Below are 22,597 nucleotides of genomic sequence, written 5' to 3' on the forward strand. Positions count from 1 at the left end.
TTCTTGAAGCAGCAGCCGAGACACGAGGCGCAGAGGCGTGAACTCCGGACGGGAGGCCGCGGGGGTCTTATCTCGGCCCCAGTTGCCGAGTCCTGGGAGGGAACGTTGCAGCGGCATTCCTTCAGTGGAGCCGATAACATCCCTAGTGGGAAGGTGCGCTGAAGAGAAGCTTTTCGGTGGCAGCGGGTTCCTTGCATCTTGTTTCCCTTTACGAACCATCACGCCAAACTCATTCGCGATTCATGCACGATTCATTTACATTTGCACCAGACTTGGTCATGAGAGATCATTTGAAGATTACATTATTGAGCTAAGCAATTGATCTTACTTGGTGTAAGTGACTTTGTTGTCAATCCCAAGCGAGTGCGTAAATATGAAGACCACACTACTCTAGCACTGGCTCTCGACAGCGACAACCTCACTGACGCCAGTCTCAATGCCCTCACCGGCGCTCTCAACGCGCACAAACTGAGCCGAGCCGGAGAAGGTAGCCTTGGTCTCGAAGCCAGTCTTCTCAACAGAAGTCTTCTCAGTCAGCGCATCCTCCGAAGCGCCGGCGAAGACGGTCCACTTGTTGTTCTCCGTCGCGCCGTTCCAACTCATGTACACCTCGGTCTGGTTGCCAGCGTCGCAGGCGAAAGCCTTGGGCGCGTAGTAGGGCTTGCCGACCCAGGGGTAGCGGTGGTTGCGGTAGCTCTGTACGATCTTGTCCTCGCCAAACTGCGCGGTGAAGACGCACTCGCCCTCGGCGTTGAACTCCTTGATCTTGGGCGTGCTGCCGTAGCCGATGACGGTGTGGCCGCTGCCGTCGTTGAGGACCTGGACGTTGCCCTGGGAGACGGCAAAGATTGTGTCGTTGGGGTCGATGAGCTCCTGCTTGAGGGTGGCCTCCCAGGTGGCGGTGTTGACGGTGAGGAAGATGCCCGAGGTCTCGTTGACGCCGCTGCGGATGCCGCTGTTGTCGTTGTTGAAGAGGGAGATGAGGGCAGTGCCGTTGCCCTCGGCGTGGATGCGGGCGTCGTGCTGGTAGCAGAAGGACAGGCCGTTCTTGAGGGTGAAGGAACCACCGGTTTGGCCCTTTGGCATTGTCAGCTTAAGTTCGTTTCAGGCAAAGCTTGAGCAGGTACTTACGTTCAGGGTCCATTCAACAGATCCATCCTTGGCGATCTTGAAGATGGAGCAGTAGTGGCGGGAGGAGATGAGGAAACCACCATCAGCGAATCTCTCGATCGAGTTGATGTGGAAAGGTCCCCAGGGGTAGGTCTGGTTGAGGCCAAGGTCCTCCAAGGGGTAGGTAGGGGCAGCAGAAGCCAGAGAGATCTCGTCCAAGTGGTCCAGGTGGCTCCACTGGAAGAGGATCTCGTTCGTCTTAATGTCGATCTCGAAGAAGAGCGAGTCCACGATCCAGCCATCGACAGGGCCGCCGACGGAGGTGAGGTCCGTCTGGGTAACATTCACAGCAGGAGCGAACATGGTGCCCTCGGGGGTGATGTAGTCCTCGTGCATGTCCAGCCAGCTGCCGCCGGTGAGACCGGACGAGTCCCAGCCGGTGAATGTCTGGAGGTTCAGGCCGTTGGCGTACTGATCCAGAGTAACATTGTAAATGTTCTTGTAAGTCTGGTCGTAGATGAAGACAGCTCCGTATCCGAAACCGTAGGGTTCCGGCATGGTGATTCCGGTGTAGAACGTGAGAACAGGCTCCCCGAAGAGGGTTTGGGCGCGCCAGGCGGAGATATCGCCGTAAGGACCCTCCCAGATCAGCTCGTTCTCATTGCTCATGATGAAGACGGAGTAGTTGTGACCGCCGGAGCCGGACTGGTCAAAGAAGAGGTGACCCTCGGCAATATCGCCGGTCTGGGTGATCTTCAGAGAAGGGGGCTGCAGAGCAGGCTCGGAACGGTAGGTCTGCCACGGCCAGGGGTTGGTGGTGCTGTTCTGGGCCGCGGCGGCCTGGCTCAGGCCGAGCAAGGCGGTGGCCTTGAGAAGGGAGGTAGAGCGGACCATGGTGACGGTAGGCTGAGTGGGTATGATTGACAGGAAGCGAGGCCTTGAGAAACAGAACAATGAAGACTCAAAGGGAGGAGTGCCATCGAGGCTTTTGTACTCTGCAGTTCACATATCTTCAACGGCATTCCTGTGTTTCCCGACATCGGTCGATTGACTCTAGCTTCACATCCGATTTTTTCTTCAACAAACACTACGGACTGCCATCGCCCCTGTCATAACACCAAGGTTTTCGACCGTTTTTCTCGCGATCTTGCACGGTGTGTGGGTCTGTTCCGAGAAGTACGCCGGCTGTGCCTGAGAGATCATCGTCATTCGTCTCCATCCAACGGCCATCAAGGATCTGATAAGATGAGATTGATAAAATTCATCACCACCAAATTCGCTCAAAGTGCCGGCTTGTGGGGGATCTTCGTATGTTTTTGGTTACATCGGGTCCCAGTCTATATATCAACGAATCCACCGTGGAGGCTTATTTGCTAAAATTTCCACAATCTGGAGGAGTCAACCCGCAACGGAATTCAGTGGTCGGTGCCGTTTGCAGAAAGTGAGATCCGACTTCCGCTAAAGCCAAATGTACGCCTAAGAATGGCTAGCAGGCTGTAACGACCTGACTAAGGGCATCTGTGAGTATGCTTTAGTTCGCTCAACTTCATATTTTTCGAATGCTTGACATGAATCTATAAAGTTCGAGAACAAAGAACGTTTAATAAACTGTGGTTGAATAGGTACCCCAGGATTCTGCGAGAGAGTGGGCAACAAATGCCGCTGCCAAGTGAGTGCCAAGTTGAGTCGGACTTTTCCCGACGGGCGGGACGGAAAGTAGTTAAGCATGGATAGTAGTGGATACTAGATCAAGTTACTACCTTACTAGTCCCGGGACCAAGCTCGTTCTTGGGCAGTCAATTCTCGGGGATCGAGGTGGTGGACCAACGGTCTTCGATTTCGCTCGTTCACAGACTAGCCGACTACCAGATCCTCTTTTTCGATGGTGTCGAGCTATCTATGCTATCTATGACGTCCGGTGCAGACGAGAATCGCAACTCAAGCATGCCTAAGAAGCCAGAATAACTTCAAGCAGATTCCGCGGCCAAAAGTGGTCGAAAGTATCGCATCAATTTGGCAATTCGTGTTAAACGAGCGAGACAATCTTCAGGTCTTCATGGTGGATCAGTTCGGAGTGTCTCCAACGCTTGGGAACAAAATGGGGGAATTGGCAAGCCTATCATGCGCGCGTCAAGTCCCAACACTCTGATAGCAATGTGAGCCAGAACGGCATCTGCATATAGGTGTTCCAGAACAAGCCATGCAAGGTCAAAAATAAGCTTATCCTTTGTGTTGGGACACCGCATGGCGTGCTTGGTCCACTGTATGGCGCAATGTAGGCTCGATGCATTCTGGGCAACGGTATATGTCCATGAGCTTTCGAGATGGTTAGCAACTTGAGTCATGCCTGAACCGCTGTACCTATGTTGTAGAGACGATATGTTGAAGCGAATAACTTTCGTTGCTCGAGCAAAGACCAGAACACTTTGTGGATGCTCAAGCGAGGTCTTCATATCAATACATAAAATATCATCCCACCATTCAACTTCTGCTCGTCGCCTTTCACTGCCCATTCTAAAATACGGCCAAGTTTTGATGATGAGTCGATTCAGGCGCATAGAAAAAAGTATTTCAATCTGTAAAACCTGCCCACTAACAACTATTTTATGCCAAGCCAACTTATCACGAGTCAAGAAACGCCTCGCTTTCTTAGGCTACCTTTGTTCGATACCGACCACCTTCTAAGCAATTTTCTCCACGTCGAGATCAAAATCACCATCGCCTCTCATGATGCAACTTTCACCTTCCTTGGCCCAATCAGAGTCCCGACACAGCAGGGCAGAAGCATGACTCTCGCACTCCTGTCGAGGATCACACTTACCCTCGGCACAACACGTCCACTTAGCCTCAACATGGGCGTTGCCAGACGGTGCCGTCGACTGAATAGACGAATTCTTGCCCGACTTTGAAACTATCGCGGGCTTCCCCGTGCCGGAGCAGGTCTTGCACTGGATGCGCGAGTTGGTCTCCAGCTCCATGATGTGCTTCGAAGCGACCTGCGAGAGGACGAGCTGGAACTTGTAGTTCTCGAGCAGGTCGGTGCAGTTTCTGGGAACTGAGGACATGACGGGGAGGTCCATGAAAAAGCGGTCGCTGACGTAGCCGAGGTCAATGGCCTGGCCGCAGAGGACGAAGGCTGTTTCGGGGTGGGGGATGAGACGCATCTGAGGCTTTCGGAGGCCGTTATTGTAGACGTTTGAGCAGTTCTGCTCGCAACAGACGATCAGGATCTCGACTTTTTGACACATTTTGGCTGCTTAGTGAAATCCGGGTGCTTGAGATAACTCGACGTTGATGAGTAGTTGTCTTGATAGATTTGACGATCGGGACGCTGTCAATTTTCGCGAGATGACCAAACTCGGACTATGACCTATCGAGTACCGTTGGAGGTTGGTAATTGAAGGCGTGGTTATAACGAGAACCAGTCAGATATATAGGCAAGTAGCTCAATAGCTGGTGTTGCCTATTGAGGTGCTCATATGAAAGAACTCGCGAGGCAGCGTAACCGCTTGCGTTCAAAGAGTACTTGGTCGAGTCGCCTAGAACAAGAATATTTCTAAAGAAAACAACCACACTGGCTTCGGACTTTACGAGAACAATCGAGTATCGGGTCGATATCGGACAAATCCTTTGTTGGAACAACAATCCGGTTCAACTTTCCAATCCGGGATGTGTATGAAAACTTGGCTCTCATACGAATCATCGACGTCCAGGAATTTGAATATCAGAACCGAAGAGTTAGATAATGAGACTCGAAAACTTCTAAGCTAGAATCATCAAAGGCTTTATGTTTCATCTGTGTCTACCGTAACGTAGTGCCATTGATGATCATGATTGGGTAGACAAAGAGTTTCGGGTGAGGTAGGTACCTCTATGCCGTTTGGCATTTCCTAGCTCAACACCACTGTACCTGCTCTTACAATCTTAAATGTTGTTTACCTGAGCGTATGCTTTAATGACTTGTCTAAAGTTCTGAACAGAATGCTTCCATCTTCTTGAACTTTTTCTCCTGCTAACATGCTCCAATATTTCTTTCATCCATGATATTGGTGTACCCTTTAATGAAAGCTCCACCACAACTTGAAGAGGTTCGCCTACAGATATCCTACGTTCCGTTCCTGGATAGTTCTAGTGCTTCTTTGGATCTGCGTATAATTCGTTCATTTATTCATGTAACCTCATGCAGTTGATGCAATACTCCTTGAGACATGTAAAAAAAAAAAAAAACGGTGTAATCACAAAGCAACTCAAGACTCGAAATAAGGTACCAAGAAGAATATGTCAAAATCCCGACAAACGAAAGCGGGCCCATACAGACTCGACAGGGTAAAGTCTCAAAGCCATGTATTCCGACTTTGCTGTTTTCGTAAGCACTCTGGGTAACGCGCTTCTTAGGGGCTGTAGCGGCTGAGCATCGACCTCTCCCTTGTTGATCAGACAAACATGCGTGCAGCGAATTCATATTTGGAGACTTCATCGATAGCTAGTAACTTGCGCGACCAGTCTTGTGGCGCCTCGATGTCGAGCCCACAATCAAGTTCCATTGTTCTGAGGAGGACCCGAGCCATAACATACTAACATGTACTTGCAAGGGGCCTGAGGTGTCATGTCGTCATTCCCTTGGCCGGCTGTCAAGAACGTCCCTGGTGAACGGCTGTTCTGGTGTCTAGACTTTTGAAAGGCTAGGTAGGTATGGCAGGGATTCTCACTCAGCGATTTACGCATAATGAAGTTAATTCGCAAAATAAACAGCTGTTGGGACTTTGGGCCACTCACGCCACTACGCTTGCTTTTCGTATTACCGGTACCTGCAGCAAGGAATTAGCATACGAAGCCCCAGCAAATAGGATTGAGGAGACCCAAAGTCCCATTGGAGGGGGGGAAAAACATGAGCAATGCAAGGATCGAGATCCCGGCGCGGTGGTCCGCGCCGTATTCGCCCGTTCGAGACCGGCGGACTACCGTCAAAGGGGCGGTGCAATTTTTACGAACTTGAGGATTATTTTTGGCGCGTCTTAGTGTGTTAAGGTACGTTTTCGTCCACGGAACAGAAAAGAAAAAAGCTTTTCCCTCGTGGAACGATGGATGGATCTGCGACACGAAAAAGAAATCTGACCGGAACGGCTGCAACGGCATCTCGATGTAGGCCATCAATGAGACATACCAAACAGCCACAGGATCGCGGAGCCGTTGGGATCGGGCGTTTGTAGGATGGCCTTAATGACCGCTAGGGCGGCTTCCGAGATGAGGTGGCGCAAGATTCCCGTCTCAGACCCCGCTTAGCTCCGTCCAGGGGCGTTGTTTAGACCCGGGGTTAAGGCAGCCGTTGTTGGGAACTTGGAATTGTCTGGACATACAAAAGTCTGCGAGGAAAAGATCTTTTGACGACGAGGCGTGTTCTGGTTTTATTCTCTCTCTCTTCATCCTTAATAACGGTCATCGACTTCGAAGCCTTCACTCGCTCTCGGGTCATTACATTCGTTCATAATCAACACAATCGTTTAAACTGCTCTGACATCAGTACCAGAGCTATTACACCATCTTAATACCCAACAACATCAAACCAATTAACACCAAATCAAAACTTACAGCAGAAATGTCTCTCAGATACATCACCTCCCTCGCCATCATGGCCACCGCCGTCCTGGCAAAGACCGACCTCGCCGGCTGCGTCTCCTCAGACTCCGTCGTCACACCCACCCAGGGCGGCACACCCTACGCAACCCGCGTCTGGTACGTCCCCGGCACCGGCGAGATCTGCGCCGCCCTCGACTGCGGCGGCGGCCGCGCCCCTCCCAAGACCACCGTCCCCGGGTGCCCTTCCTACGAGGGCACCGAGACCTACTCGCCCTCCTTCCTACCCCTGCAGACCAGCGCCGCGCCCGTAGTCTCGACGACTGTGGCACCCGTCACCACCACTGCCGCCCCGGAGACTACCGCCAGTGCCTCTGACAGCGCCTCCGTCGCCACCGTGACCACGTCGACGGACTCTGCCGCCGTTGAGAGCGAGACGGCTGCCTCTGCGACGGATGTTGTTGTTACTTCGAGCGGCTTCAGCAATGCTACCATGACTACCCTGACAACCAGTGCTGGGTCTGTATCCGGCAGCCAGTCTGCCCGTAGCACGCGGGCTGTCGGTTCTGCTGCGACTACCGCTGCTACTACCAACAGCCCCAACGCTGCCGTTCCTACCGGCGCGTCCCGCGAGCTTTTCGGTCTCGTGGCCGGCGTTGCTATCGGCGCCGCCTTGTTGTGAAGCGTATGAAGATACATGTATATATGGACGTGGCACGAATAGACCTCCGCAGTTGATGCTGTGAATATCGTCATGACTTGGACTTTTAGGACTCAATATCATAATGCTGTAATAGACAATGGATAACTTTCTCATGATTACTTGTGTTCTATCCTTCAGTATCTGGAACTTGAGTCCGAATTTGAATATAAGTATATCCTAATTGTTCGTCGCAAGGAAGCGGAAGTCGGCTCACCTCATTTCGCTATTGAGGCTATGGCCGTGTCATTGCTCTGGCGACTGGCGTTGACATCCGATATGCTACGGCATCTCGAACAGATGAAAGGAAACTGCTGAGCTATATGTGAAGTATTGAGTGTCATTCTGCTATGTGTCAAAAGGCGAACCCCAGCCACCAGAAATTTCATTAACCGAACTCTTCAACGCCTTCGACTTGCATCCAGTCGCTAAAACACCAACAAAAAGACCTGCACGCCCCTTCCACGCGTAGGCCAGACCTACCAAGGAACCTGCATGAATTCCCACAACGTCGGCCCATGAGACCTCCTACACAGATTGATTCTGTCCGGACAAACGCAAAGCTGCATCATAGTATGCGTCCAATACGGCGACAGCAACTGGTAGCCACCATCCGGGTGCTGTCTTGGAACCCACGACTCCCACTCCCTCATCTCCCCGGCCCATACACCTACGTCGCTCTTGCTGTTGTGACCGATGAACTTTCCCCAGCTTTTGTTTAAAAACCCAAAGTAGCCTTGCTTCTCCACGCAATACCACATGGTGGCGGGATCGCGGACGCCTTGGAGGTCCATGAGAACTGGCCTGTCATCGACGAGTGTGATGGCTTTGCCGGTCTCCTTTTCGATGATGTAGAAGTGCTTGCCAGGCCACGGTATGTCGCTTACGTGATCGTCCTCGACATCTTCGCCTGCTACGGATGTTGTTGCAGGTGTCAAGATTGGGGTGTGGAACTCTGAAGCCGTCTCAGAGCCTGTGTCGTCGTGCTTGTCTTGAGAGGCCATGATGGCCTGAACGTTGCGATGGCGACAATTTAGCAAAGAAGAATGAAGCAGACCGATGGATTTGCCAACTGAGATCGAAGGAATCAAAATTCACAAGATATAGAGAAGCTGTCACTTGTATTCACTGAGATGAAGTTGGATTAGATGTACCGCACAGTGATGAGATAAGTGCGTCAAGGTAGCATGACGTGCGCCACATGAGTTGTTCCGCTGACGGAACGGAGGCTCAATGTGGATTCTCATTGGTTGGGCTGTCTCAGTTTCCAGTGTGTCAATCGAGTTTAGCTCGCTGAAGGCCTCCAGCATCCGGGTTCAGCTGGTATCTTACAACCGCAGACTGAAGCCGTGCCTGCATTGTCGATTTTTCTGCCTATTGTGGACATCCTGAAATGAGATACAGTCGAGTGTACGGCGGCTACTTTCTTCCTGATCTTGCGTTCGTGGGGCCTTCTTCATTCGATGAGTGTGAACAACACAGACTGCGGTGGAGTCTATGCGATATCAAGCTCCCTACGAAAGTACACCCTCTCGTATCCATCCTCCGTCCTCCTCTCTGTCTCGACGAACCCCATCTTGGGATACAAAATGAGGTTTTCATACATTTTGACATTGGTGTAGAGTTGTAGAGATGTGCATTGCGAATCTCGCGCCACATCCTCGGCGCATTTCATCAAGACTCGACCGTATCCGCGGCCTTGAGCCTCAGGGGCTACGACAAGGTTGTTGATGTGCAGTGCACTCGCTGAAGGATCAAGGCGAAGTAGAATGGCGCCTACTACTGTGTCATTCTCGTCGTCGTGAAGTATGTAGACCAGCTGCGTCTTGATGAGTTCATGATAGTCGGCTTTCATGGGTGCTGGTTCTTTGCCGATACGGTCGATGTACTTGGAGTACGCAGCTCTGGTCATGGATTGAATGTGAGGTACATGTTCCGCATTGGCTCTCGCGAGAGTGCAGCCTTTACGAGATGAGATTGGTTCGAATTGTTGTTCGGCCATGGCTCAGAATAGATAAAAATATATAAAACTGAGTTGCAGATAACTCAGTTCACCATTTTATCCCTTCTCACGAGATACTACATTCAATTAGTCACTTTAGGTGACTCTCACTTCCTGCTGTCAGGTAAGACGAGAGGTACATTTCCGAATTGGGCCAATGACGAGATAAGGCCGATAGTGGAGAGCTTTGACCCCACCGGCCAATCGGAGAAGGCGACAGGCGATAAGATAACAAATCAGACGAAAAAGTCCGCCGTCGGAGAAATCATTCACGACACCCGTCGCATCCTGACCCGCCGTAGCCACCCAAGCATCACCAAAATCGCATCTCGAACCTGGTTTTTCACCATCCACGTCAACCACCACCCAGCGAACCCACGCCGAACCGTCGCGTCTCAAAGTTCCAAGCTTCACGCCAACCATCACACGACCTCTCGATCGCATATCAAACTTTTCACAATGGACCACACCCGCGATCCCTGCCCCTGGGTTATCCTCAATGGTAACGTTCTCAGCCGACCATCATTACCCCCTAGGAGCCCAAGACTAACGATCCTGTAGACTTTGGCGGTGCTTTTGCTATGGGAGGTGAGTAATCTAGCCATTTGCGATCACGAACATCGATGCACTCCTCGAATCTCGAATACACTTCGTTTTCGAACCTCGAGCTCCCGAATCGATCAACTCCGCCACGGAACTTGCATTCTGACACATGTCTAGCTATCGGTGGAACGGTATGGCACGGTATCAAGGGTTACCGTAACTCTCCCTATGGTAATTAATACCCCTCTGCGCGATCTCAGAGATGGTGGCGATGATTAACAGCGCATCAGGTGAAAGAAGAATCGGTGCCATCTCAGCCATCAAGATGCGCGCTCCCGTACTGGGAGGAAACTTTGGAGGTAAGCATACGACTTTTGGGAAGACTTTTGGTCTCATGAATAAGGCTAATACGGTATTATCTAGTTTGGGGAGGTCTTTTCTCGTGAGTAGACTCCTTTGCCGATACTCGAAATTACGATCCCGAACGCCAAGACATTGCAAACCCTCCGGGCGATTTTGAGTAACTTACTGACTGAAATAATGTAAAATAGAACATTCGACTGCTCCGTAAAAAGTATGAACCGTCTCCTCAAACTCCGTAAAGCCATAAGATACGATGGGAAATTGCTAGGCCTCGCACTGGCGAGGATGGTGTTCCTAACATGGGGCATTAGCCCGAGCTATCACCTCGAAACGCCAGTGCTCGCAGGGCTAGCAATTTTCCTCTGCATCTTGTGGGACGAGTTATGTCTTGGGCGCTAACAGTCTATGTTCAGGTCTTCGTGGACACAAGGAGGATCCTTGGAACAGTATCGCCGCTGGCTTCCTCACAGGTGGTGCGCTAGCCATCCGCGGAGGATACAAGGTAAGCCAGCTTGTATATACGGCCGATTCCTACATGTCGCTAACTTGAGTTATTAGGCCGCCCGAAACGGTGCCATTGGTTGCGCGCTGCTTCTTGCCGTCATCGAGGGTGTCGGTATCGGTTTCCAGAAGATGTTCGCGGGTAGCACAAAGCTGGAGGTGAGTTGAAAAGGTCCCAGGCGCTCGACCGGCGAAACGAAGCTGACAATTCCCGTGATAGATGCCGGCGCCTCCTCCTTCCGACGAGAGAGCTCTTGCATAAACGATCGATCCTTCACGAAGCATCCATTTTACCGGCGAACGGCGTGTGATCGAGGCGACCGCCTTGCCGACGAAAAGAATAAATCGGACCCCACTCTACTCCTCAACACTCGAAGCCTGTTATTCGTCCTATTGACGAGGGCTCGACAATTTGTTTTCCACATCACAAGGGAGCGAATCAATTCGATCCTATTTTTGTAATCCATTGAAAAAATCGCAACATCGGAGAGGGTGGCGTTATATGTAGAATAGGGGCAAAAAGTTTGCTACCAGTCACTGGAGACTGGACTGTAGATGAGGGGTGGACTGCCATCATGATCTTCGAGGGGGGTTCTCAACTCACCAAAGAAGAAAGGCGGCTTCCGTCTAGGCAGCACGAACAGGGGGAAAACCTGCATATGTTCTCGGCACGGCTGGGGGTTTGGATTCGAGGAGAGAGGCAGTTTCTTCTCCCCTTTTTGACACGAGTAGTGGGATAGAGGTGTTCATAATTGTACCATCAACTCACTGATTTCTCAAAATCTTGGTCTTTTACCACACCTTGAATCTCCCCGCCTGGCTCTAGAACATTTCTAATCTGGAAATGTCGTATCCGGTTTCGAGCTCACCACTTCTCAGAATACTCCCTCACATCAACCCCCTCAACACCATCCCGATAAATCTTGGCATACGCCTTGCCATCATCGGCTATCCAAGCCCTGTACATCCCATTACAGTTGAAATCCTGCAGAATCTCCGACCGCACACCTACCACTTCCCCTCCTTCGTTCCTCGTAACCGCGACCTCGATCCCGATGATACCGCCCTCGCCCTCGCCGGTAACCTTCCACCGCGGTCCCGCACTCCTCTGCAACTTCCCGCCCGGACCGGAAACAAACGACACGGCGTCAGCCCCGGAAAGCGGCTTCCACCGCGCCACGGCGCCGACGGTCCGGCCTGCGGCGACGCGCATGAAGGAGTCCCCGTTTCCCGTCCCGGAGGCCGCAATCGCCCTCGTAGTCTTGACGCCCTTGCGCAGACCAGTCATGCCGCTAGGTACGGGGGAGTAAGTCCTCGGCGAGGGAAGGCAATCCGCCATCAACCCTTTTAAACTCTCACTCAACACAAGGAACCCATCCCCAGCACCACCAGCACGAGCAAACGCACCCGTCGGATCCCCCTCCTCAACCCACTCCTCGGCCCAGAACCCGGCCCCGACGACGGGCGTATCCCCGATGCGGCCAGTCAACTTATTCGTCAGCCCACCCGTGCTCGTAGCAGCGCAGACGACGCCGTCTTCGTCCAGGGCTACAGCGCCGACGGTGCCTTGCGGGAGAAACTCTGTCGTGCTGTACGTGCTCGACCCCTGGCCTGCTTTCTCACGCTCGAGGGCGCGGATGTGTTCGTCCCACCGCCGCTGGGTGAAGAAGTAGTCCGTAGATACCAAGTCCAGCCCGTACTTTTTCGCGAGGGTCTCGGCTGTTGGGCCGTGGAGGAGGGTGTGGCCTTGTGCCGAGGGGGCATCGATGCCGGCAGCAGCCGCAGCATCAGCATCAGAGGATGAAGAAGGGTGACTACTCTCAGGGTTGCCCCCCAAATCCTCATCCCCGTGCTCCAATATCGCTTTTGCCAACAGAATCGGGTTCCGGACGTGTCTCAGGCCCGTGACGCCGACGCCGCGCTTCGCGAAGCCGCGGGAGACCATGACGGAGGCCTCGAGCTCGTTGATGCCGTCGCGGGTGAAGACTGCGCCGTGGCCGCTGTTGAAGAGGGGGTTGTTCTCCAGGAGGGTGACGGCGTGGGTTGCTGTTTCTAGGGCTGTGGGGAGAGAGCTGGATGTGCCTGTGGGGGAGGGAGTGTTTTGGTATGCGTTTGTTTTGCTGACCTGTGTTGTTGTGTGAGTTACATGTATGAAAGAGTTAAAGTGTTGTTGATGAGAGGTGTGAGAGGGCCTCTATGGGGTTCTCAAACTAAAAGGGAGGGAGAGCTTGTGATGTTTGGACTTACGATCGTCAGCAAGGCGTGGCGGTACTCTGCATACTCTGGCGGCTGTAGATTCGACGGCTTGATATTACCCGCGCCGCCGTGGATGATGAGGCGCGGCTTCACCTTCACGGCGGCCGGAGACTGACGCTTGTACTCCATCCTTCTTTCTAACTTCTTTTTCTCTTGTGCTATCGTCTCTCGAATCCCGAGTCAATGAAAGTAAACTAGCAATACTGATAACCTCCTGTAAGTCTAAGATATGAGATATTTTGCGACGCAAGACAAGTGTCGTCTCATGTGAGGTGGAAGACGGGAGAGTCGTCGTTAGTGATAAGATAAGAACTGTCCGAACCGGCAAGCCGAATGGGGAAGCTCCAACGGCCGACGCTCGGCTCCAGCTTGCCGATGGGCGGATCACGTCAACGGAGGGGTTGGAAGTGTCATCTTTTGCAGTGTTATAAACGAGTCAGGTGCTGCACATGGCCAACAGAGATACTTTTACTAATGACATACTGGCAAACAATGCAATATCTAGAAATGCTTTGATTTTTGGGGTATCCCTCTACTTTTCTGTTTGTTTGTACAAAGTGCCATTGGACATGCCGCTGCCCAGTACCCAAAACGCCTCCCGAATAATACTGTGCAATCTACAAACGAGCAAACACGGACCCGATGATTTCCCGGCTCTTGAGGAGGTTCAGGACCCTCAACCTTTCGTTGTCCAAGTGGGCGGAATCTGACGACTGTCCGCAAGGGAGGTGCGCGGCCGGAGCGCCGAACTCCTTCTCGAGGAAGCGGATCGCGGGAATAGAGCCGCCTTCACGAATGTACAAAGGCTTCTTGGGCTTCTGCGTATTCGTCTCCGTTGTCTCCGCGGACTCCGCCCCTGTACCTTCAACCGCAAACACGGACGACCACGATTGCATAATAGCCTCCTCGAGCGTCTGGAAAATGGCGTTTGTGGGATCGCCCAGCCACGGCTCGGCCTTGTTGTCAATCTTGATGGTCAGCGAGTTCTTGGACTCGAGCTGCGCGAACTCGCTCTCGAGGTAGGAGCCCAGCGAGGCAATGACGTCGTTGACCTCCTGGCCCGGCACCAGACGCAAGCTGATGTTAGCACTCGCGTGGCTGCTGACCAGGCTGCCGTCCGGTCCCGATACCTTGTACCGGTGAATCGTCAAGTTGGGCTCCCGCCAGCGCGCCATCAGCGCGGCTTTGAGCTTGTCGGCGGGCCCCTTTTCCGGGTTCTGGCGCATGAGCGTGGCTGCAATGTCGTCGTAGCGCGTCTCCTCCTCGGACGTGACGGGGAGAATATCGTCGTAGAAGCCGGGAATGAGCACCTTGTTACCGGGGCCCTTCAGCTTTGACAGGGTGGAAGTCAGGTCCGACAGGGGCTCGTCGTTCATGTAGGAGCCGTCTACACCAGAATGCTGGTCGGGCAGATGCGAGTCGACGCAGACAGTGGCGTGCAGGACGCCGCGCAGACCGTAAGTCAGGCAGGGGACCTCATCGTCGAGCCAGTAACTGTTGGCAAGCAGGATGTAGTCGACGTCGCCAATGAGGTCCTTGTTCTTGCGAACAATCTCCCTGAATCCGCGAGAAGCCGATTCTTCCTCTCCCTCGATCAGAAAGATGACGTCATTGGCAAGTTTCTTGGCTTGCAGCAAGTCCGTAACGGCGAACAACGCAGCCATGATCGGGCCCTTGTTATCACTGACGCCTCTGCCGTATAGGTATCCGTTGACACCCTTCATTTGGAATGGGTCCGTCTCCCACTTGCCCTTCTTGGTATCTGCCGGGACGACATCATAGTGGCCGTAGAAAAGAATCTTCTTCCGCTTCTCGGCCGGCTCCAAAACGCCATCAAACTTGGCAAGAACAACGGGGTTGTGGGGACTGCTCTCCGTGCTCAGCATCTCGACATGACCGCCAAGCCTCTTGAACAAGGACCCAAGGAACGTTGCACCTCTCCGGCAGTCCTCTGCGAATTCTGGGCGTGATGACACCGTCCGGTAGGACACGAACTCTCCTAGTGTTTTAATCATGACGTCGTTGGCTTCCTCTACCTCCTTCTGTTGGTCCTCGTAAGACGAGCAGTCAATGTTCCAGATGGCAACATCATCGTCGTTGCCGCCGGTGATATAGTACTGTCTGTTGTTGTATGTTGTCACTGCTGATGAGAGAATCTTGCCCTCATGAGCCTTCCAGCGCGCCACGCACTGGTACTTTTGGCTAATGTTCGCGACCTGCTTGTCTTGGTACTGGCCGTAGTGGGCAGTGGTGTGTTTCTAAGGGTTGTCAGCAGTGAACGAGTGGAATGGGAAAGAATGACTTTACACTCGCAGAACCAGAGCGAGAGGCACTGAGGAGATAGCCCCAACCCATCTGAAGTGTCATGACATCGCCCCTGTGACCCTTAATCACTCGCAACTTGGACTTTGTATCGAGGTCCCACAGTTCAATGACTCCTTGCAGTTTCCCAGCATACAAGAAAGACCCGTCAATCGCAAGAGACATGACCGACTCAGCATCGTCGGTGCCCAGTGACATAAGCTCTTGAAGGCCAGGTTCGCGGTCATTATCAGCCGCCTGATCGTCTCCCTCAGCACCAAGCTTCCACAACTTGATGGTACCGTCTCCGCCGCCCGAGATGAGTACCTCCTCTTCAGGTTCCACCAGAACGGTAGGGCCCTTGGCCATGAGCATCGAGTAGACATAGCCGTAGTGGGCAAACATCTGCACAGCCCCCGATGGAATTTCCACCACCTTTTCAGATCGCGGGATCAATGTCCACCTCTCATCGTTACGGCGCGGCGTCGTTGTCCCTCCTACAGCTCGGGAGTCGAAGAACCTGTGATTCCGACGGTCGGGGTGTTGTGATGAGTCGTGAGTGGTACGGTTATTCGGATCGGTGAGGCTGACCCATTGAATCGAGGTGTTTTGCGCTCCAACGTACACCGTCTCGTGCTGGGCGCTGTAGGCCACGGAAAAGATGTCGCCGACGTCGTATGTGCTGTAAATCTCGTACAGGCGTTTCATCGTCTTGGGGCACCAGACGTTGATTAGGGGATCTCCGGCGCTCGAGAACAGCATGGAGCCGTCGGGGGTAAGGAACAGGCTCAGCACGCTGCGCTTGTGAGCCTGGACGATGCGCTCCTGGTGGAAAGTGGCCAGCGACCACACGACAATCTCGCCATCTTGGGTGCCGGCGTATATGCGTTCGTTCTCGGCGCTTACGGCGAGGGCGAGGACGGAGCTGTCGTGCTTGAGGTTGTGGAGGAGTTCGGGGGCGACCTGGGGGCAGTCGTCCGTGTCGCTCAGGTTCGTGGACAGATCGGAGGCCGCGATGGCGGAGGGCATTGTGTCTTCTGTCGCGCGAGAAGGGAGGGGGGACAGCTTGTCAGCGGAGGTGCTTAGGCGAAAGAATGCGACCGGTCGACCCAAGAGAGAAAATGGAATGGGTCGATCGAGGCTGAAGGAAAGGGAAACGTTGTGTGGCGTGTTGAGACAGGAAAGCAAGAAGCAGACGTTGGATTGTGACGCATTTCCCAAGATGAATCGGCCAAATTGGCTGCGAACTCGCAACGAAAATGGCGAATGACGAAATGCGCTAAAAGGGGAGTCACTCCGCCCACCATTCCCCCGGGCAGCGTGGATCTCCCCGTAAGGGACCTCTCCCTTAGGGGTGGACACTGTGGACGTCCCAAGGTTTTGGGCTGAGTGGATCGTCCCTAGGTGCAGTTGCTGCCAGCCCAAGTGCTCTAGCTCCCGTAGCTACAAGGTCCACTGCTGTTTTCTCAGGGGAACTACAGGGACTAATGTGACACGAATTGTCACTCTGAAGCATCCCGTCCACGTCTCGTGACACTCGTCCCTTTTTGAACTCTCCTCGAAGCCCATCAAGTTTGATCAAGTTACAATAAGAGACGGAGGGAACTCACCATCTTCATACTCTTCAGAAGACTCGGAGCCAATCGATAGTTCGACTAGATCTTGGTGTATCTTCCGGCACCCCTCGCAGTCGTCCTCCCCCGGGGCGTGGGGCTCACCAGATTTGTAGACCACAGCCATCTCCTCGAGATGGGAACAATAGCGTCCGCGATTCTGACTCGGAGTATCCGTCCGCCACGGAAGGATAAGAACTCGTAGATGGGCTGAATCCGCTTCGATCCTGGGGTAACTTGCCACAAGCCAAAGGTGGGGAGGGGGGTTTTTCTCTATTTGTACGGAAGTCCTGATGGCTTTGACTCTCTCACCGCTTCATGACGCAACATTGGAGGGGATGGTATCATAGGCCCGTGATAGCAAATATAGGAGACTGCAAAAACGCAGGTATGATTAGGTATGATTCAGTTGAAGGAAACGAGATTAAGAAAAACCGGGCGGCCGGGAGTGACCTTAAGCATTAAGGAAGAACTGTCCGCAGGGCCGAGATCGGTTGCGTGATTTCACATTTCACAACTTCGTACAAACTACGAGCTGTCAGGTGGGTGCCAAGCACTATTATCGCCTGGACCTCTTCCAATCCTTACGGACGTGGAGTCTGTCCGCTTCGGCATCTACCCATCCAAGCCAGCCACGATCCTCCTCAGCAAGTGACACCTAGCTAAGACAGCCCGGGATGGTCGCCGACCTCCCTGTGAGCCTGTGAGATATGGAGGAATAAGGCCTCAGCAGCGGGCAGCAGCGTAGCTCACCGCAAGATTGTGGTCCAGATGTGCCAGATTGGCAGACCCCCAAATCCACATCCAGGGTGCGCGTGGTGATCTTCCGAAGCCACGGTCCCCAGCAATTTGTGTTCTGTCCTATTGGAGGGCACCACGCTCCCGGCGACGAAAACGGAGCACCGGTGAACGGCCAAGTGTGCCCAAACAAGGGGACACAGGCCGGCAAGGGTGGTATCGAAGTAGCTATCCGTTGGATTAATCCGATAGGCCTCACTTCTCACCCGTGGTCTCAAGCAACCTGCAGATCCGTCGGGTAGGAGTCTGCCGTCAGCCGTGTATCGTTGTTTGGTCGAACAGACGGCGGGACAAAATATCGCTGTACTAACATATTTACCTAGGGTACCTTATGTTGATGAGCTGTATCGCGTGGTGGAGCAGCAGCTGGATATGGGGCTCAAACTTTCGCCTTACTCCCTAAAGTCTTCATCATCGATCAACAATCAGGGAATGCAAGGGATCTTGGGAAGTTGAGCAATGCGAAACCGTCATGGTTACAGCAGACCAGGAAGAAACATGGGCGTCGGCCTGGGTAGAAGTCGTTGCTGAAAAAGCATTTGGGTAATTGCGGCGAACAAGACCAAGATACCTGTTGCTTTACTCCGTAGACTGCCTTCCTTTGGGGAGCCCATTACAGCAGTGGCCAATGGCCGAGCTGCATGATGACTGTCATCCGTCTTAAGGCTGACCAGCAGGATCGAGATATCTCACACACCAACTTCTTCCGGAAGACAGAGTCACCAAATTGCAAGTGTATCCTGGAAGATTGCCTTCACTTGACACAAAACCGTCAACAAGCTCAAGTCAAGAGTCTGGAGTCTTGCAGACGTTGTCTCGAGACACGTCCGTTACCGCCATGAGCACCGCGACACCAAAGAAGAGCAGGGTCATCCATCCTCTGACGAGGGAAAGGACAATACGCGAAAAGACAATCTTCCTCGCAGGCACAACAAGCAAGAGAGACTGGCGCAAGGATGTCGCCGACTCACTGGCTCATCTGCCGGTGGTCATATTCGATCCCTTCCGGCCGGACTGGGACAGCACCTGGAAGGAGGATATCTCGGATGAGAGATTCAGCAATCAGGTCAACTGGGAGCTGAACATGCAAGAGAGGGCCGACATCATCATTGTTTACTTTGAACCGGAGACAGAAGGACACATCAGCTTGCTCGAGTTGGGGCTCTGTGCTCGCTCCAAGGGAAAGGTCATCGTCGCTTGTCCTGAAGGGTATAAGAAGAGGGGCAATGTTCAAGTCGTCTGTTCGAGATATGAGATTCCATTCGTGGAGAGCTTTGAAGAGCTGATCCAGAAGCTGATCCAGAAATTGGAAGCAACCGATGTTAAGGCTTGAGGAGAATAGTCTTCATAGTTTTGAGAATCACTTTCGCGCCGTGATGTGCGGCCAAGATGATTCAAGATCGGGGGAGAGGCCGCCATTCATGTACCAAACACTGTGGAGGAACAGCCCCACTAACTCCGATACTCGAGTGCCTTTCTCCGATACGGCGGGCCGAAGGTTTTTCCTTCCAGTGCCTCCAGACTCGATTTGCGCTTGGTAACCCCACTTGCCTAATCCGACATGGTTCGCAGGCCCTCCAAACACCCAGAGCTTCGAGGGCAACTCCTTCGCAAACCAACCTCGTGCATCTGCTCCAAATATCTTAGCTTCCCTTGCTATAGCTCCTTACCGACATTCTCTCCTTCATACCTTTTTGTCTAGTATAATTGTTAGAACACATATCCTTCACAATGGACGACCAATTCGGAGGCCGCACAGACGACGACCTCTTCTTTGACGATTTTGAGCCTGTGAGCAATCCCCAGGCCGTCGAGACAGTCGAGACCGTCGTCGCCCCTCCACCCCCTCCACCCGCCGCTGTCGCGACGCCGCCTGTCGAGCCACCAAAACCCGCACCCGCGCCTGCACCTGTCGCACCCAAGTCCGTAGAGCAACAGCAGCAGAAACCCCAGAAGCAAGCCCAGGCCAACAAGAAACCACCCACGGCGCCGAGGGGTGGTCTCGCAAACTCCAGATTCGCCGACCCCAAGCCGGCCCCTGCTGCCCCGCGCGGCCCTCGCCAGGCAGCCCCCGCCGCCGTCTCGACTCCCCCTCCGACCGCGACCACGCCCGCGCCTAAGCCGCCGACCGGTCCCGCGGCGCAATCCTCACCTGCTCCCGCCGCTACACCGACTGCCCCTGTCGCCGATGATGCTACTGTCGCCCCGCCCTCTGCTCCGGCGGCCGCAGCTCCAAGCGACGCCGCCTCTCCCAAGAGCAGCTCGCCCGCTCCGGCAGCAGCACCTCACGCACCCCGCGAAAAGAACGCCGCCGCCGCCCCCGGCGCAAACACAGCCCTCAACGCAGAAGCCCGCCTCGGCTCGGGCGCGAACCCGCGCACCAAGCTAAGCGAATCCCAACTCGCCGCCAAGATGGAGCAGATGCGCATCCTCAACGCCGAGAAGACGCGCAAGTTCGAGCAGGCGGAGCAGGACGAGCGCAGCCACGCGGAGGCCTACGCGCGCGGCATGGAGGAGGCGCGGCAGCGCAAGAAGGCCGACGAGGAGAGGCGGCGGCGCGGCGAGGAGGAGCGCCGGCGCATGGACGACGAGCGCGCCAAGAACCGCGAGAGGAAGCTCAAGGCGATGAGTATCAAGGAGGGCGGGTGGGACGAGGGCAAGGAGGCGCTCGCTGCTGAGGAGGAGAGGAGGGGCTTCCGCGGGGCGAATGGCGGGGTTAGGGGGACGAGGTCTGCTGGGCTTGCTGGGAGCCGGTTTGCTTCGAGGGAGGATGAGGCGCCGCAGGGTGATCGGTATTCTGGTGAGGAGCGTAGAGGTGGGAGGGGTCGTGGAAGAGGTCGTGGGCAGGGGCGGGGTGGACGCGGTGGCCGTGGTGGATATGGGAATGATCATGAACGGGGGGATTCGAACGGCGCTCGGGAAGCTAAGGCTCCTGCCGCCCAGGCTCCCGCGCCGGCGCCGGTCATCAGCACCGAGGAATTCCCTGCCCTGCCTGGTAAGGCTACGAGCGGTGACATTTCGCCTCCTGTCTTGTCGCCTCTTGGCAGGTGGGACGACGAGATGGAGGCATTTGATGAGAAGCTCAAGAACGCCGCTGCGCAGTCTTCTTCTTGAGAACTATGCCTCAGCGGACAGTAAAGCTTTACGACGAGAAGCATCACGAATTGGATCACAAAATCACAGCGACGATGCATTTTGAATACGCCACAACGAGGGGAATGAAGAGCAATTGGAGTACATTATAGTTCGCTTCTAAGCATGGTTCCTCATTAAGCGGGCATCCAGGGTTTGCGAGTCTCGCCTTTAGCAGGTGCCGTTACGAGCGTGAATACAGAATGCCGTCCGGGACTACCCAACGCCGCCGTCTATGTTCCCTTGAGTTGGATGCTTCGCAATCTTGACCCGTAATCTTGGCCATCGTAGAATCAATGCCGTTGCCGATTGGATCAGTTGTGATCGAAGGCCTAAAAGACTTAGTATGAAGCAAATCAACCTCCAGTGGTATCGTCACCCACGTTTTACATCCTTCAAGTATCATGCTGAACGTCTGTTTGTTTGTGCTCCACAAGCTTGGCTCGCGGATCGAAGAGTACTGGCGGTCGCTTTCTGCAATGCTCAGTCATAATCCAAGTGCTCAGGGTAGCATGCTGCTCTTTTTCGAGATCTGACGGACAGCATCGACATAGGCTCCTAATTCGGATTGCCGCTCATCAATTCTTCATCCTCTGGTTCGGGTTGAGCTGCGATCTTTTTCGAAGTGTTCCACTTCCCCGGATGGGCCTACCATCCACCGCCGCCACCGCCACGGTATCCCCTGCCACCACGCCCGCGGTACCCTCCACCGCTCCTAGGACCTCTGGGACCGCCGGGTCCCATGTTGTCGTCGTCCATCGGTGCGCGCTGGCGGTGGCGCATCTCCTTGGGGAACGCGTCAAAGGTCTTGCGCATCTGGGCGTAGCCGAGATGCATCTTTCCGTAAAAGTGGTCCGCTAGACGGCGGTCGTTGTCCAGCCTACTGAGGTAGGCGCCGCAAACGTCGCAAACTTGCAGCTTCTGGTGGCCGGACGGGCCCGAGGTGTCTGACAGGGCCTTGAGTTCCTTCTCGCGATCCAATTTCGTTTGCTGTGCTTGGCGTACTCGATAGAACTCGTCGATCGCGCGGGATACTTCGGCCATTTCACCGAGGATTTCGACTTCGAGGGTGCCGTTGTGGATTGTGGAGGAGAGTTCGGCGATGCTTTTCAGCTGGGACATGGTTAGCTACAAATCGCAGTGCAATGCAGAAGGATGCTGAGGCCATACCAAGGCATTTGTTTGGCGGATCTCGTCGGGCGTCTTCTCGAGTCTGCGCTGTGCTGAGTCTATCCTCCTGTTGCAGTCGTCGATGTACTTTTGAAGGTCGCGCATGTAGTCGTACTCAAAGCCGTACTTTTGCTTCTCCTTATCTGACAGTCCCTCGTACTCGGCCTTGAGTGCTTCGGAGTGCTGCTTTGGGCAAGGACCGAGATCCTGCTTGGTATTCGTGAAGAGGTCGTGAGGGCATGTGCCAACGAGGAATGATCTGCAGACTTTGGGATCTGTCATGGAGAGCGAGGCCGCCCGGGTACTAGCCGAGCCGCCCATGAGCTGCTCGAGCAGCTTCCTCTGTTCTGCTGCCATTGTATATGATGCTCAACGGTGGGCTTTCAAGATTTGTATGGTATACGATATATCGTGGTTTGGCGTGAAGTTTCGTGGACGGGTCAATTGGGTATCTTGGATTGAAGGTAAGGAAATTCGCGAAGTTCTGGGGAAGAAGGCGTGTCGCGCGGGATGAACCATGGGCGGAATGTGGAG

The 22,597-nt window shown here is 53.9% G+C and overlaps 11 protein-coding genes across 11 annotated transcripts; 4 read left to right on the top strand and 7 right to left on the bottom strand.

The window, feature by feature from the left end:
* Window positions 1-390: 390 nt before the first annotated feature.
* HER10_EVM0007657 (uncharacterized protein) lies at window positions 391-2,004 on the bottom strand (the record flags this gene model as incomplete). The annotated part of the gene is made up of 2 exons (XM_035477207.1): window positions 391-1,077; window positions 1,132-2,004. 2 exons carry the CDS (start codon window positions 2,002-2,004, stop codon window positions 391-393), a joined length of 1,560 nt encoding a protein of 519 aa, XP_035338578.1.
* Window positions 2,005-3,867: 1,863 nt separating this feature from the next.
* HER10_EVM0004222 (uncharacterized protein) lies at window positions 3,868-4,358 on the bottom strand (the record flags this gene model as incomplete). The annotated part of the gene is made up of 2 exons (XM_035473874.1): window positions 3,868-3,911; window positions 3,932-4,358. 2 exons carry the CDS (start codon window positions 4,356-4,358, stop codon window positions 3,868-3,870), a joined length of 471 nt encoding a protein of 156 aa, XP_035338246.1.
* A 2,348-nt stretch (window positions 4,359-6,706) lies between these two features.
* On the top strand, window positions 6,707-7,366 carry HER10_EVM0006188 (uncharacterized protein; the record flags this gene model as incomplete). Its single annotated transcript, XM_035475780.1, has 1 exon — window positions 6,707-7,366. One exon carries the CDS (start codon window positions 6,707-6,709, stop codon window positions 7,364-7,366), a length of 660 nt encoding a protein of 219 aa, XP_035338422.1.
* Window positions 7,367-7,863: 497 nt separating this feature from the next.
* Window positions 7,864-8,388, bottom strand: HER10_EVM0010216 (uncharacterized protein; the record flags this gene model as incomplete). Its single annotated transcript, XM_035479683.1, has 1 exon — window positions 7,864-8,388. One exon carries the CDS (start codon window positions 8,386-8,388, stop codon window positions 7,864-7,866), a length of 525 nt encoding a protein of 174 aa, XP_035338819.1.
* A 342-nt stretch (window positions 8,389-8,730) lies between these two features.
* On the bottom strand, window positions 8,731-9,406 carry HER10_EVM0002899 (acetyltransferase). Its single transcript, XM_035472592.1, has one exon. It carries the CDS (start codon window positions 9,384-9,386, stop codon window positions 8,880-8,882), a length of 507 nt encoding a protein of 168 aa, XP_035338126.1. The 5' UTR covers window positions 9,387-9,406; the 3' UTR covers window positions 8,731-8,879.
* A 439-nt stretch (window positions 9,407-9,845) lies between these two features.
* HER10_EVM0012510 (uncharacterized protein) lies at window positions 9,846-11,055 on the top strand (the record flags this gene model as incomplete). Its single annotated transcript, XM_035481904.1, has 7 exons — window positions 9,846-9,888; window positions 9,948-9,974; window positions 10,107-10,130; window positions 10,190-10,341; window positions 10,726-10,794; window positions 10,851-10,952; window positions 11,014-11,055. 7 exons carry the CDS (start codon window positions 9,846-9,848, stop codon window positions 11,053-11,055), a joined length of 459 nt encoding a protein of 152 aa, XP_035339013.1.
* Window positions 11,056-11,658: 603 nt separating this feature from the next.
* On the bottom strand, window positions 11,659-13,178 carry HER10_EVM0002746 (asparaginase; the record flags this gene model as incomplete). Its single annotated transcript, XM_035472443.1, has 2 exons — window positions 11,659-12,918; window positions 13,041-13,178. The coding sequence occupies 2 exons, from the start codon at window positions 13,176-13,178 to the stop codon at window positions 11,659-11,661; spliced, it is 1,398 nt and encodes a 465-aa protein (XP_035338119.1).
* Window positions 13,179-13,666: 488 nt separating this feature from the next.
* Window positions 13,667-16,379, bottom strand: HER10_EVM0005835 (WD repeat domain-containing protein; the record flags this gene model as incomplete). Its single annotated transcript, XM_035475439.1, has 2 exons — window positions 13,667-15,307; window positions 15,357-16,379. The coding sequence occupies 2 exons, from the start codon at window positions 16,377-16,379 to the stop codon at window positions 13,667-13,669; spliced, it is 2,664 nt and encodes an 887-aa protein (XP_035338386.1).
* A 2,102-nt stretch (window positions 16,380-18,481) lies between these two features.
* On the top strand, window positions 18,482-19,094 carry HER10_EVM0006844 (uncharacterized protein; the record flags this gene model as incomplete). The annotated part of the gene is made up of 1 exon (XM_035476418.1): window positions 18,482-19,094. The coding sequence occupies exon 1, from the start codon at window positions 18,600-18,602 to the stop codon at window positions 19,092-19,094; it is 495 nt and encodes a 164-aa protein (XP_035338496.1). The 5' UTR covers window positions 18,482-18,599.
* A 294-nt stretch (window positions 19,095-19,388) lies between these two features.
* Window positions 19,389-20,875, top strand: HER10_EVM0001326 (uncharacterized protein; the record flags this gene model as incomplete). The annotated part of the gene is made up of 1 exon (XM_035471080.1): window positions 19,389-20,875. Exon 1 carries the CDS (start codon window positions 19,493-19,495, stop codon window positions 20,873-20,875), a length of 1,383 nt encoding a protein of 460 aa, XP_035337979.1. The 5' UTR covers window positions 19,389-19,492.
* On the bottom strand, window positions 20,591-22,577 carry HER10_EVM0004897 (uncharacterized protein). Its single transcript, XM_035474525.1, has 2 exons — window positions 22,064-22,577; window positions 20,591-22,006 (listed from the first exon to the last, which is right to left on the bottom strand). The coding sequence occupies exons 1-2, from the start codon at window positions 22,418-22,420 to the stop codon at window positions 21,542-21,544; spliced, it is 822 nt and encodes a 273-aa protein (XP_035338305.1). The 5' UTR covers window positions 22,421-22,577; the 3' UTR covers window positions 20,591-21,541.
* Between the last annotated feature and the right edge of the window lie 20 nt (window positions 22,578-22,597).

The sequence above is a fragment of the Colletotrichum scovillei genome (assembly GCF_011075155.1).
Source record: "Colletotrichum scovillei strain TJNH1 chromosome Unknown Contig00001, whole genome shotgun sequence".
Lineage (NCBI taxonomy): Eukaryota > Fungi > Ascomycota > Sordariomycetes > Glomerellales > Glomerellaceae > Colletotrichum > Colletotrichum scovillei.

Bases quoted from the DNA above. Each gene is read 5' to 3' on its own strand.
- HER10_EVM0002899 (XM_035472592.1), bottom strand. From the start codon at position 9,386: ATGGCCGAACAACAATTCGAACCAATCTCATCTCGTAAAGGCTGCACT.
- HER10_EVM0004897 (XM_035474525.1), bottom strand. From the start codon at position 22,420: ATGGCAGCAGAACAGAGGAAGCTGCTCGAGCAGCTCATGGGCGGCTCG. The intron at 22,007-22,063 runs GTATGGCCTCAG...ACCATGTCCCAG, and splicing joins TCCGCCAAACAAATGCCTTG to CTGAAAAGCATCGCCGAACT.